The sequence below is a fragment of the Rhinatrema bivittatum genome, chromosome 2, assembly GCF_901001135.1.
Source record: "Rhinatrema bivittatum chromosome 2, aRhiBiv1.1, whole genome shotgun sequence".
Lineage (NCBI taxonomy): Eukaryota > Metazoa > Chordata > Amphibia > Gymnophiona > Rhinatrematidae > Rhinatrema > Rhinatrema bivittatum.
Genome location: NC_042616.1, coordinates 526781277 through 526796487, shown reverse-complemented (window position 1 = coordinate 526796487; position 15211 = coordinate 526781277). Strand labels below are relative to the sequence as shown.

General features: G+C 45.9%; 1 protein-coding gene across 2 annotated transcripts in view; it reads right to left on the bottom strand.

Moving 5' to 3' along the window:
• CARMIL1 (capping protein regulator and myosin 1 linker 1) overlaps window positions 1–15211 on the bottom strand; it is a 511281-nt gene that overhangs the window by 150101 nt on the left and 345969 nt on the right. For both annotated transcript variants that reach the window (XM_029590792.1, XM_029590793.1), the window contains exon 22: window positions 6730–6798. In XM_029590792.1, the coding sequence (XP_029446652.1) occupies window positions 6730–6798 (69 nt within the window). The remainder of the gene's footprint in view (window positions 1–6729; window positions 6799–15211) is intronic.

The window sequence follows — 15211 nt, the reverse complement described above, 5'->3', positions numbered from 1 at the left end:
AACAAGCGGTCCATCTTGTGCACCGGTTCTGTACGTTCTAGATACCGTACTAACAGCCTACTGATGTTTGTGGCATAGGAGGTGGTAGTCTTCCATGTGCTTGCATCTAACTAGGGACAGTAAGGAAATGGACTGGTACAGGTGAAACTCCGAGACTACCTTTGGCAAGAAGGAAGGGACATGCAAAGCTGCAACGTTCCTGGATTCAACCGAAGGAACGGCTCCCGACAAGACAGCGCCTGTAGTTCAGAGATGCGACGAGCCGAGCATATCGCCTTCGAGAATACAGTCTTCAGCATTAACAAGTGAAGAGACAGAGTGCGCAGCAGCCGAAAGGAAGGCCCTGCTAAGAAGTCCAGTACTAGATTGAAGTTCCATAGGGGGACCGGCCATTTTAAGGGTGGTCGGAGGTGTTTAACTTTTAGGAAACGGGCCAAGCCCAAATGTGTCGACAGGCAGGTTCTGTTCACCTTGCCTCTGATACAGGAGACAGCTGCCACCTGGACCTTCAAGGAGCTGAGGGACAGTCCTTTGTTCAGGCCATCCTGTAAGAATTCGAGAATCATGGGGATCTTGGTTGTCCAAGGGGGCACCCCGCATTCCTTGCACCAGGCCTCAAATATTCTCCAGATCTGCACATACGCCAGGGACATCGAGAACATCTGCGTGCGAAGGAAGGTGGCGATTACAGCCACCAAATATCCACACCATCAAGGCAAGCCCTCTCAAGGGCCAGATCATAAGACAAAACAGAGTTGGGTCCTTGTGAAGAATCAGACCTTGTAGGAGGTCCCTGTGCAGGGGGAGGCATAAGGGGCTCTCCACCACAAGCCTCCACATGTTTGCATACCACGGGCATCTGGGCCAATCCAGGGCCACCAGAAGGACTAATCCTCTGTGGCATTAGAGCCTGTGAATGAATTTGCCCAGCAGAGGCCATGGAGGGAAGGCATACAGTAAATCCTCCTCTGGCCTTGTCTGGACAAGGGCGTCGATCCCTTGGGAGCGCTGATCTCTTCTGGACTGAAGAATTGGGGGACCTTTGCATTATGAGATGTGGTCAGTAGGTCGATGGATGGGAGGCCCCAGCGATCTGCTAGGAGCTGGAAGGCTCTGGTCAATAACACCCATTCCCCTGGATCCAGACTCTCCCTGCTGAGAAAGTCTGCTCTGACATTGCCTTTTTCCGGGATGTGGGAGGCAGAAATCCCTTGTAGATTTAATTCTGCCCATTCCATAAGGGGGTCTATCTCCAGAGACACTTGGTGGCTGTTGGTTCCTCCCTGGCGGTTGATGTAGGCTACCATTGTTGCATTGTCTGACATCACATGGACTGCTTGTCCCTGGAGACTGTGGCTGAATTGCAGACACAATCTGACAGCTCTGGCTTCCAGGCGGTTTATGTTCCAGCACGCCTCTTCCTTGGTCCATCGCCCCTGGATTGTCAATTCCTGACAGTGTGCTCCCCACCATCGGAGGCTTGCGACCATCATGAGGACTACCCAGTCCAGTGTGGACAGGCTTACACCCCTGCTTAGATGCACTTCCTGTAGCCACCACTGGAGCAGAGATCATACTTCCATCGGTAGGTGGAGGCAAATCGAGAAGTCTTGAGACAGTGGGTTCCAATGTGACAGCAGGGAGCATCGGAGTGGCCGCATGTGTGCCCTCACCCATAGTACTACTTTCAGGGTTGACACCATCAGACCAATGACCTGGAGATAGCTCCACACCCTGGGGAGCATAGTGTTCATCAACCGACGCACTTGGAACATCAGTTTCCTTATCCTCGAGTGAGGGAGGAAGACCTTGTCCTGCTTGGTGTCAATCTAGATTCCCAGATACTCTAAGGATTGGGAAGACTTGAGACTGCTCTTGTCCATGTTCACGACCCAACTAAGTTCCTGAATCAGGGACCTGACCCTGCTGGTCACCTGGTGGCTCTCTTCCAACGACTTCACCTGGATCAGCCAGTCTTCTAAGTTAGGGTGCACCAGGATCCCTTCTTTCCTCAGTGGTCCTGAGTCCATCTAGGTACATGACAGGAAATGAATGAATTCCAGAGCTTAACTATGTGCAGAGTGAAAAATAATATTCTTCGATATGTTTTAAATGAGCTACTTGCTAACTTCATGGACTGCCCCCTAGTCCTTCTATTATCTGAGAGAGTAAATAACCAATTTACATTGACTTGTTTCAAGACCTTTTCATGATTTTGTAGACTTCCATCATATCCCTCCTCAGTCGTCTTTTCTCCAAACTGAACAGACCTAACTTCTTTAGCCTTTCCTCATAGGGCAGGTGTTCCATGTCCCTTATTTTGGTCGCCCTTGTCTGCACTTTCTCCAATTCAGCTATATCCTTTTTGAGATGCGGTGACCAGAACTACACACAGTATTCAAGGTGTCTCACCATAGAGTGATACAGAGGCATTATGACATCCATTGTTTTAATTTCTAACATTGTTTGCTTTTTTGATCACCACAGCACACTGAGCCAACGATTTCAATGTATTTTCCACTATGATGCTTAGACCTCTTTCCTGGTGGTAACTCCTAAGAATGAACCTAACATTGTGTAACTACAGCAAGGGTTATTTTTCCCTAAATGCATCACTTTTCAGCAGGACAATGATAAGTACAAAGCAAAAGCTACAATGGAGTGGCTCAGCAAAAAGAAAGTTAGTGTTGAGAGGTCAAATCAAAGATCAGATTCTGAATTCAATTAAAAAAAAAAATCTATGGCAAGATTTGAAGACTGCACTGCATAGACCAGGAGTGGCTAACTCTGGTCCTCGAGAACCTCAAACAGGCCTGATTTTTCAGATATCCACATACAATGGAGACAGGGCATGCAAATCCATGTCATGTATATGAATTGTGAATATCGTTAAAAGTTGGCCTGTTTGTGGCTCTCGAGAACCAGAGTTGGCAACCCTTTACATAGACTATCCCCTGCCAACTTGAAAGAGTTTGGATTCTTCTGCTTGCAAAAACTGCACCATTCCACTCTACAAAGTTGTTAGAAACCTCTTCTAAATGACTCATGGCTGTTACTGCTGCAAAAGGAGCTGCTATCAAGTACTGAAAGGAGCGTGAAGACTTATATAATCAAGACTCTTGGGAGGGAGGGATTCTTAATTACTTTTAGAATATTTCTATAACTGTTCTTTCACAATGAAAATTTAGAGTACGCTGTGTAGCTCAGTAAAGCAAACTCCAATTTTATTGTATTTTGATCTGTATATTTTAGACAACAGAATGTGAAAAATGTACGGGATGTGAAGACTTTTACAGGGCACTGTACCTAGGGCTAGTTAACTGTATGACTGGGCAAGTAAGATCAGCAGGATGGTTACCCACTGGCAGTGTCAAAATAAGCTGTGCTAAACCATGGGTGACCGCAAGCACATTACAAAGCAAAGGGAAGACAGACTTGGGATAATTCATATTTTCATCATCAAAAGGACACACAGTAATAATTCTTGCTTCCTCAGCTACATCACAGTAGCTAGCAGAAAAGCGTACTTATGAGACAGCTTGAACATGTTACCATTTCTGGTGTCTCGCCTAATGGTAAGGCAAATTCTTTAACAAAAAAAAAAATACAACTGTATATAAACAGAGGGAAGTTGCTACCTAAACCCGATACACAAGAACCTCAAAAGAATGGGCTCATGCCATGGATAACGTCACATTAAAATCATACTAAAACAAATTTTAAAAAACCTGCTCCTCCATGAATTGTGATATATATTTTTAATTATATAGGTTATATTGTAATTTGCCTTGAACATGTGCATTGGAAATGGCAGACTCGAAATATTTTTAAATAACTGTTTTAAGGGGAAAATGTTACTATAAAAATTGTGGCTGAAACTATCAGACGTGACGAACTCCCCACACAATAAAGAGTATTGATGAGATAGTGAAGGCTTCTAGGTGAGCAGAATCACAGTTAAAATACTCAGTCCTCATGGGGCAGTTCTGAGATCCAAAGCCCTCCAGTGTTAATAAGATTCAAAAATAGAGACTTGAGTTTTAAAATGTGGGTTATTTCCAAACTCTGAACCTCTTATGGTAAATTAAGCGGTTAGAGTGCATTTAGAGAAATGTTATTTCTTTTTCTTGTGTTCTATCTACCAAAGTCCACTTTTTGTCCCCACTGATGAGCACATTGCAACACTTATGAGTTGGCCTCAGCAGGATCCTGCACTGCTCAGGGGTTGACCTCATGCAAGGGGCAGACCAAAAGGTGATGCTTGATCTTCTTCTTGTCACAATCGTCTTGTCACTGTTCTCAGAGGGTATCCCCAGTTTACTATTTCAGCTCTTGACCTGCTGACTTGGGTAAATACAGGCTGGGCTAACTGATGCCCTGGGTGGGTAGGTGGGCCCCCCTCCAAACAGGAAGCCAGTCAGAGTCCCTCCTCTGATGAAGCAGCCAGATTTGGAGCACCATTAGCCGCTGTCCCAGGGAAGCGTGCAGAGATTACTTCTGCACCCAAGGAGCAATAATTAATTGAACAAAAAAAATGTGAGTAACTAGGAAGGGGTTAGGTGTCAGAGAGGAGAGGGGAAAGGGTAGGAAGGTTAGATTGGGGGTATAGGGAAGTTCCCTGCGAGTCTGATCCTTAATTGGAGCAGACTGGGAGGGAATTGGGGAGCTCCTACTCACGTCGATGCATGTTGCCTTTTAAAATCTCCCCCCCATGCGTGGAGGCCATCTGCCCGCACATGTGTGCAGGGATGCTAAAATCTGCTGCGCATGTGTGCGCGGATATATTTTATAACATACGCGCATTATAGAATAGCCGCGGCCATGTGTGCACGCCGGGAACCAAGCAAACATGGTCATGTGCGTGCGGGCCTTACAACTGACCCCATAGAGCGCTGGCACCCCGCTCCCAGTCAACTCCGTGGTGTGTTGGTGTCACCCGTCTTGCCCATCCCTTAGTAAGGAAGTGGTTTGATGCCTTTTAGGTGGCCCACTTTTGCACCCATTCAAGAGGCTGGTCAGTTGCTCAAACACCCATGCTAGTCCTAGCAGCAAGATTTCCAAGTTGCTCCTGCCATATCTCCTCAGTGGAAGCCACAGGTATGGTGTTAACGCTGCTCATATAAGAAGCTTCCGCATGACGGACGCTTTTTTTGCCACACTGTGACTGTAAAGAGCGTGTTTGCTGCTGAAACAAGAGCTGCTGAGAGTAGGTTCAGTCTAATTTGCTTAACTAAAACAGTGCTTGCTGAGGAGGGCTGGCAGTACCATTAGGGAAACTAGGAAGATGTCTAGAGCACAAAAATATTGGGGGAGGAATGGCAAAAATGCTGCACTGAGGAAGGTGGAGCTGACCGTAACAGAGGGCTGGTGTGGTTTTCCAGGCCGCACCAGCCAAAGAAGAGGTAGACAGTTGGCATCGTAACAGTAGGATGGGTGGCATTCCCCAAGCTCTGCCGGCTGAAGATGTGGAGTCAGTTGGGCCAGAGTGACTGGAACCTGACAACTGCTCCCTGCTGCTCAGCCTTCAGTATGCCGGCACGTGAGTTATGTTCAAAACTCTTGGCAAGCACTTTCTGATGCGGATCTTGTGCATCGTGACCTGTTCCTATCAGCATGCAACACAAGAGACCAAGGTCAATAACACCGCACGACTGGACTCTCAGATTCAGGGTCATCCCTTTACAGAGTCTCAAATAATGAAGAACCAACAGTTACCAACGTAGGATTTTCAGTTATAAATGTATCGGGTAAAGATTTAACATCAGATCAAACGGCAGTACTTAAAAGACTTTCCTTTGGACACATGAACTGGCTTGATTCTTTTCAAGTAGAAATGTGTCTGTTTAAATTCATTACAGCATTGCGCCTGAAGCTATTTCTTGGATTGTCTGTCATAAAAGAATTATGAGGATGAGTCCAAGTTTGTGGGTTCATCCAAATGGCTACCCTGCAGGCCAGAAGACCCTAATATTCACACGTATTATTAATTAGTTTAAAAAGGATTTATAACTGATTGGCATGTAAACTTCTAAGACCTTTCACGACATCATTCAGACTGAACAATAAGCTTTGTTTACACTGCATCAGGATAAAGATATTGTACTAAAACCTGTCGATAACGGGGAAGCAGTTGTGATGGATTGTTTAGGGCATAAAAGTGAGATAGTCAGTTGAATGACAGTTTTATTTATCTCTTATTGGTGATCTGGGAGCAGAGTTGAAGAAAGATTGATCAGTGTTTATCTGTTGTCTTTAAAGAAGGATGGCCAGGGAACATTTTTCTTTTTCTTAAACAAGTGAATTATCCTAAGGTGCTATAATTTACATCCTTCCAAAAATTCACAAGATTCTTGACCTTAACTCCTGGTCACCCTACAATTTCTGCACGGGGATCTTTGTTAGAACCTCTATCAGTATTTACTGACAAGCTTCTATGCTCCTTCGTTTCCCTCCTCCCTCCGACTAACATCATAACGTTTTGGAGTTGTATACTGGTCCTTTTGATGATCTGCGCTTGGTGACAATAGAGATTACTTCTCTTTACACCGACACAGTTCAAGATGGTGCAATTCAGGTTATAACAAACACTGCAAACTAGACAAAGTCCCCTAAAAGTACCAACACATTTTTTGTGTGATTTCTTCATCCTTGCACTGCTTGCCATGCACTGCATGACTCAGCTGCTTTCTAGCTCTGCTCACTGCAGTCTTCAACCTCTTCAAAACTTACTTTTCTAGAGCAACTGCTATGTCCTGGAATCCTTGTGCAGTGATATTATTCTTGTCCCAGATTACTGTTCTGTTAGAAAATGAAAACAAAATATATACACATATATATTAATCATGGGATATCACAAAATAAAAGTTAAGACACTTTCTAACAAGATATATTCAGACAACAGAATCACCCATCTACATAAATCACTACTGGGCTGTAACACAATTGTAATGTAAAAATGCAGGCTTCCATAAATCAATAAAAGAAATAAAAGTTTATCTTAAGGCACTCACTGAGGCACAACAGAATTAAATGCTAAATAAATGAAATACATGATGTGCACACTCATTTAAGGGTTGGCTGCAGAGAAGCAGTGAGTAGATCCTTGCACTGCAGTGTGACTTCATGCAGGAGATGTGAGTGTGCCTTACCGTTGTCACAGTTCAGTGTTCCTTACGCTCATAGTATCTGATGCTATCGCCAACGAAAGCATTTTTAATAAAATACTCAGAGGGCTGGTGCTACTTCATTTGTTATGTGTATGCCAGATGGGCACAATTTCATGATGCACAACTTCTGGAAATCTTAAAACATCATGGGACCAGATATGCTGAGCATTTTTTGCTAGCCATAAACTGGGAGAACCCAAATATCCATCTGACTTAATGTCAACAAAATTAAAAATATATATATAATCCAACACTAAGGACTGAATATTCAAAATTAGTACAATTTTCTAATTTATAGGCTGGTCTCCACACAGGAAACTGAAATGCGAAATGGAACTATATACATTGTCATGGCATGCTTCTCATAAAAACAACCACAACTGGGTAAACAATAGCAAATCAAAGCTTTTCTCAACTGTAATGCATATTTTGGAATATGTGCTCATTTAGAATGGTTATATATATATATATATATATATATATATATATATATATATATATATAATATACATACACACACACAAAATATATTCAGACAACAGAATCACCCATCTACATAAAATCACTACTGGGCTGTTTCCTGTTTCTATATGAGCTGTCTCTATTTCTTTTTTTTTTCCCATTTAAGATTTTTATTAGAAACATCATAAACAGAAATAAGTAACATTGCTGAATACAAATGTAAATACAATAAACATTGAACAAATATGAGTTTCCATGGTGTTATTATGTTATGTTATACCCCCTACCTCCCCCCCCCCTTACCTTGCAGAACCCGTTGAAACACATCACCCATAATCAAGACATACACACAGCTCGTCTTAAATGTGAAAATATCTACCATACCCTGGGCACGGAAAGAGAAAACGCCCACCATTTTCAATCTGTAATTAGTGACGCTCGCCAGAGCTGGTAGGGCTGCCAGACCTTCTGGAAAGATGACAATCTATGTTGTTTGTGAGCAGTTATCTTACACATATGATATACCTTATCCACTCTCGCCTTAATAGCCGCCATTGGCGGAGTCCCTGGTCCCTTCCAGAGGCGCGCCATCTCACACCTGGTAGCCGACACTACGAATTTAACAAACCGGGAGTGATATACATCCCCAGACTCAAGGTCCCCATTGAGAAGGGCCTGCTGCGGTGTGAGGGCTACCGACACCCCAAGAACTGCCGAGAGCCAAGCTGAAACAGCATCCCAGATTCTAGCGAGCGCAGGACACTCCCACCATAGATGAAAAAAAGTACCCAACGCCCCACAGCCCTTCCAGCATTTGTCTGATGCCTGGGGATAGAGACGATGAAGTCGCTCTGGTGTATAGTGCCAGCGATATAATAGTTTAAATTCGTTTTCAATTAAGGTTGCAGAGATGATACCCTTCCCCATCTTAGAGTAAATATCGTCCCATGCTTCATCATCCAGGGTTACCCCCAGATCTCTCTCCCACGCGGCTACATACGCCGGTGGAGATTGTAAATCCTGATTAAGCAATTTATATATTTTGGACAATAAACTGGGGATCTTATCTACCGCCCTGCAATATGATTCAAATAAAGATACCGGAGCCTGAAGATCTCTCCTCAGACCGGAATGTAAGCAATATGTTTGCAGTTGAAGATAGCGATAACGATCCCAGGGATGCAATCCATATTTGTTCTGAATAGTCTCAAAGGGCAACCACCCATCAGCATCCCATAGATGACCACAGGTAGTTATACCCCTGTCCATCCAGCCTTGAAAAACCTTGTGCGCTTTACCATGTAGGAAATCCCCATGATAAAAGGGGGACGAGTTGATGGACCCTATCCGTGTACCCATAAGAACTCTCCGCCAAGTGTACCACATTTGAACAGTATGCTGCATGGGTAGGGACATTTCCTGCATTTTCGGCCAGTCTGATCGTGGCCTCCACACCAGGGAAGCTAGCGGGCGTATCCCCACAATCTCCTGCTCTAGAGCGATCCATGGCTTCCCCCTCCCCGTTCTGTGCCACTCCGCCACTACTCTTAAATGTGCGGCAGCGTGATACCATACCAAATTGGGAACCGCTAGTCCCCCATATAGCTTAGGGCGGAAAAGCACCTTACGGGCCACCCGGGGATGCTTACCCTGCCAGATGTATTTCATAAAGCGCCTCTGCCATTTCACTAACACCTCTGGGACCTTAACAGGTAGCGTCTGAAACAAATAACATATTCTAGGCAAAATGTTCATTTTGAAAGCAGCTATGCGCCCTAACCACGATATGTGGTATCTGCTCCACTCTTCCATGTCCCTATATATTTTGGTTAACAAAGGAGGGTAATTAAGAGTGAAAGCATCCCCTTTGCTTCCAATATAAACCCCCAGGTATTTCAGTTTGTCTTTGGCCCAGCGGAAGGGGAAAGCAGTCTGTAGTCCAGAAACCTGGGACCCCGTTAGGGAAATGTTTAAAATCTCAGTTTTATTCCAATTTATAGAATAACCTGACACCTTACTAAAAGATTTAATGAGATCTACGACCACTGGCAGGGATCGCACAGGATTCGTGAGTGTGAGAATCACATCGTCAGCAAACATTGCCAATTTGGATGAGAAGGTCCCCACATCAATGCCAGTGACGGTCGCCGTCTCCCTAATTTTCTGTGCTAGAGGTTCTATGAAGATGGCAAATAATAAGGGGGATAACGGGCACCCCTGTCTCGTACCCCTTTCCACCGGGAAACATGTGGAGTACCCGCCATTCACCTTGATACAAGCTTGAGGTCCCTCGTACAATCTTTGTATCCACTTAATGAAAAACTGTCCAAAACCCATAGAGGCTAGTGTCTGGAAAAGGAACGGCCAATGTACCAGGTCGAAAGCCTTTTCCGCATCCATGGCCATTAACAAAAATGGAAGCTTGCTACGTTTAGCCCACCATAAAGAGTCCATGACTTTCCGAACGTTATCAGAGGCCATACGCCCCGGGATAAATCCCGCTTGATCGGGATGAATCAGAGTGGCAATATAATGATTGAGCCGGTTGGCCAAAATCTTGGCCAGTAACTTAAGATCAATATTTAACAGGGAAATGGGCCGATAGGAACCACACTGTGTGGCGTCCCTACCTGGCTTCGCTAAGATAGTAATCCCCGCTACATTGGAATTGGGAGCTAAATGGCCTTCTTCTCTCAGGGCATTAAACATCCTTGCCAGGGGACCCGCAAGTTCGGCTGTGAAACATTGATAGAACCGAGCCGTAAAGCCATCCAATCCAGGAGCTTTGTTTACCTTCAGCTGCTTAATGGTGAGAGATACTTCCAAGGGGGTAATAACTGCATCCAGGGCCGCGCTCTGACTATCCAATAATCGGGGTAAGGAAATATCCCGTAAAAAGGCCTCAATGTCCGCCCCAGCAATAGTGGAGTTTTTTTGGTATAAAGTAGCGTAAAATCTTAAGAAACGAGAACGAATATCCTCGTTGGAAGTAAGAGGGACACCCTGCTCATCTTTAATTTTAGTGATAAGGTTCTGCAGACATTTCACTTTTAACTTATTAGCCAATAGCTTGCCTGCCTTGTTACCCCCTTCAAAATATGTTTGCTCCACCCGCTCCAGAGTAAACGCAATCTGAGCCGCATCCAAGGCTGCCACTTGAGAGCGGCAGTGGACAATCTGTGCCCTCACTGCCTCAGTTGGCGTTAGTTTATGTTGCTGTTCAAGAGTCACTAATTTACTCAGAAGCGCCGCTCGTTCCTGATTCTCGGCTTTCCGAACAAAGGAGGCTCGGGCGATAAGCTCCCCCCTCACTACCGCCTTCAGGCAGTCCCAAACCGTTACAGGAGAGATGTCCGGTGACTCATTAAATTGTAGATACTCCTTGATACGTTGCTTACATATGGACACAAACATTTTATCCTCTAGAAGGCCATCATTTAACTTCCAAAACCTCTGTCCCCGGTCATATAAGGGAAACGCTAAATCCACCCACAGAGGAGCGTGGTCAGACCACGTAATGGCGTCTACTGTAGGTTTGACCACACGGTGAAGAAAACCCCTGTCCACAAAAATGTAATCAATCCTCGTATACAAATTATGGGGATTGGAGTAAAAGGTATATTCCCTTCTCTGAGGATAGAAAAAACGCCACGTGTCCTCCAATTGAAAATGATGTAGGAGAGTGATTAAGCTACTCCTGTCCTTTTTGGGAATAGATCCCCTTCCCACAGATGAATCAAGTTTGGGGTTAAGCAAAATGTTACAATCCCCCACCATTAAAAGATGGCCCTCCAGGTGGTTCTGGACAATTCCAAGCAGGTTAGCAAAAAAGGCGGCTTGTCCAGAATTAGGGGCATAAACATTCACCAACGTATATTTTTCCCCCGCCACCAAAATAATAAGTAGAAGAAATCTTCCCACGGGGTCCGCGACACACTTAATTAATTCAAAGGCAAAATCCTTCTGAAACATAATTCCCACCCCGGTGTAGCGGGAGGTCTTGGAGCACGCCGCCCAAAACTGATGGGGATAGTGTGGAGAGCGCATCAGGTGTTCATACCGTCGCTTTAGATGAGTTTCTTGCACCATAGCCACCGCCACATTGCCCCGTTGTAAGTCTTTAAATAGAAGTTTTCGCTTCTGTGGGGAATTTAATCCTTTCACATTCAAGGAAAATAGCCGGAACGTCGCCATAGCAAAGAATTATAATGAAGACACAGGCGTACCTGCCCGGTGTTAAATGGATCCATAGTCCAAGTCCACATATAAAGAACCAAGCCCAAGGTAGAGCTCAAAAACAGGTGCGTGTATCTCACATGGTCCTGCAATAATAAGGAACCCCAACCCCCCCTCCCCCTTCCCCCCAAAGCGACCGTAGTCGTCGGGCACAAGGCCCAAAAAGTAGAGGCATGGCACAGCAGAACGCCCGCTGCCCCGCCCGGTGAGAATCGCAGAAGGCAAAAAAACAACTTTCAACCATCAACTATGCAGCCATCCAGGAATTGCTAAGAACAGGGACTAAAGAAGTAACCAAGTCCGCCAACCCCCTCAAGTAGGGTCTGCTACCGTTGGGGCCGGATCCGGTGTCGGGGTACGCCGCAATCTCTTTCCGCCTTTACCCATCCTCTGCCATCGCGGTTCCTCCCTCTGGGTACTCGTAGAGGACGGAGAGGCTGGAATATCAGGAGCATTGATCCCCGCTTCCATCAGGCACTTGGCTGCCTCTCTAATAGATTGGGCTTTGTAGGTCCTTCCCTGGCTGGAGAAGCTGATCCCAAAAGGGAACAGCCATCTATAACGGAGTTTTTCTTTCATCAAAATCTCCGTGATGGGTCTCAAATCAGCACGTCTCTTTAAGGTGATAGGCGAGAGGTCAGCATAAATCTGTATCTCGTGGCCATCCAGCGTGATAGTCCCCTGTTTTCGCGCCGCCATAAGCACCCTGTCCTTCACAGCATATTCATGGAAGCAAACTATTATGTCCTTCACTCTGTTTGCTATCCGGGGACCCAGAGCCCTATGTGCCCTCTCGATTTTCACAGTCAGGGGTAGTGCAGGCCCTTCTCCCGCCGGAGGTTCCTGCTTGTGCAGTAGCTCAAGGCAAAGTTTTAGAATGACCTGTGCGCAGTCTGCATATTCCGGCATATCAGGGACACCGCGGAAACGGAGATTCATTCTACGGCTCCTGTTCTCTAAGTCCTCAACTTTCAGGGATAATTGCTTCAATTCCAGTGAAATATTTTTGTTATCCTCATTAAGTGCTTTTACAGCGTCAGCCTGAGCTTCCGTGCGAGTCTCATATTCAAAAATCCTCCGCCCCATGTCACTGACCTCTTCCCGGAGCTCACCCACCACGTCTCTGATCTCTGTCTTAAATGCCTGCAAGTCATGCCGCAGTTCTCTGAACCAGGCTTTGAACTCACCCCTATTAGGGATTTCAGAGTCAGCTACCGCGCTCCGATCTTCCTCCTCCTCCTCCGACAGCTCCGAGGTAGTTGCGGCCGCCATCTTGGATTTTTCGGCCCTCGACTCCCGGTCCACTTTTTGATATGAGAACTTGTGAAAATCGGGCCCTTTTTTGCGGCACGACATGGGCTGGATGCAGGAGACAGAAACGCTGTTTGTATCGCTGGAAATAGGCGCTGGATGGCTGCGGATTTGAGCGATTCCCACCGGTTCAGTCAGGAGCTGTGGATCAGGCTGCCACTCGCTCCGCTGACGTCATCAGCCTCTCGAGCTGTCTATTTCTAACATTGCTAATATCACCTTGCAGCTGAGGCTTCCACTGGATAAAAAGCAGACCCACAAGTGGGTCCCCCTGGTGGTTCCTCGGCTAAGGGACATGGCCAAGGACATACCCCCCTTAGCATGCCTTTAGAACATGGATGCATATATTATTCAATTCTCTATCATCTCTTTTGAGTGATTGAGTTGTTTTAGTTGCTGGTATTAATTCTTATTGATTCAGCATTTCTTTGGATGTAATAATTTTTTTTTTATTAAGTATATCTTCCCCGATAGAGGTTGTTGTGGGAATGGAAAATGTTTTATATTTATCCAGTAGTTAATATATTTAATGTGCAATCAAAAAAAGCTCTCTTTCATTGGAATGGTTCCTAGCAGTTTTCAATAAAATACCTTCCAGTAAATTAAGGATCCTGTGAAGGACCAGGAGAATATGTGGAACCATCCCACTGGGTCAGATTGTTGATGATAATGCATCTATAAAAACAAGGAGTGCCAGACAGAATAAAAAAGCTTTATGGTTCTCTGCTGAGATTTAAGCTTTACGACAGTGTTTCCTAACCAATATACCATTGCACACTGGCGTCTTCAGACCCGATCAGTGTGCCACGGAAAAGCCACCACTGCCTGATGCTCAGATCCAGGCCAGCATCTGGGCTCTACTCTTAGCCTCTCGCAGCAACAAGGGACACCAGTGATGGCTCAAATTTGGAGGCGCTCCTTTCTGAGAAACTATGCCTCTTCTTCCAAGTACAGCATGAATCCTGGAGCGTGGTAATTAACGGGCAGCACGCAGGGCACCGTCAGGGCCCTGCTTTGAGCAGCACGCAGCCTTGTCCACAGCGCCTTCTACTCCCCACCCCAACCCCCCCCTTTCTGAGCCCCCTCCTTTGAGTCCTTCCAGCCACTGTCCTCTCCCCAGGCTGCATGAGACAGGGAGAGTGTACAATGGGCACCGAATGTGACTTACTCCGAGTGTTGCGAACAGCAACACTAAAGGAGCTCTGGCAGTCACAGCCAGCAGGCAAGATATCAAAGCTGGCTGCCTGCACCACACCAACTTCTCCCTTATCCAGCACTTGTACTATCTATAGAGGGAGCTGGTTCATCATGATGGGTTCATGTGGGTCTCCATCCCCTCTCTCCCTTTGTTTTAAATTTTGGAAGAGAGGCTAGTGAGGCTTTCAGTTCTTCCCTAGCTCTTCTTTTCATCATATGAGTCCTCTCTATATAATGCACTGTTTGCTCCATGGAGGACGGGATGCCACAAAACATTTTTTGTTAAAGAAAGTTGTCAAGGGTAGCAGGGATAGAACCTGTGGCCCCCTAAGTGTTTAAGGCTGGGGGGGGGGGGGGGGGGATCTTGCAGTGGTGCCACAGGGACTCCGAATTGCTAAGAACCCTGTGGAAAAATACTAAACGAAGTAAAGCCTGGGAGACCCACCTCCAGAGGCTTCCCACTGGATCGGCATTAGGTGCCCCCCAAATAGAGGGCTGTACATAAGGAGTTCTAGCTTGACACGCCTTTGCTGGTCCAACACTCCATATAGAGTTTGTTCCATGTTACACTGCTGTCTGGCTGTGCTACTGCATTTCCTGCTTTCTGCTCCGGTCCCTGGTCTTCAGTCCTTTCTGGCTCCTGCCTCCGCCTGGGAGGTCCGGGCAGCTGCTTCAGGCAGAAGACAGCAGCTCCATACCACCCAGCCTTCTCCAGGCTATGCCCCTGCCTAGCCACCGTACCCTATTCTCTCCTCCTGGCGGAGCGGGCCGAGACACAGCTGTGCCCTGGACTTGAAAATGCTGGGGAAACTCTAGTTTTATGAAGTCTAAATGGAAAA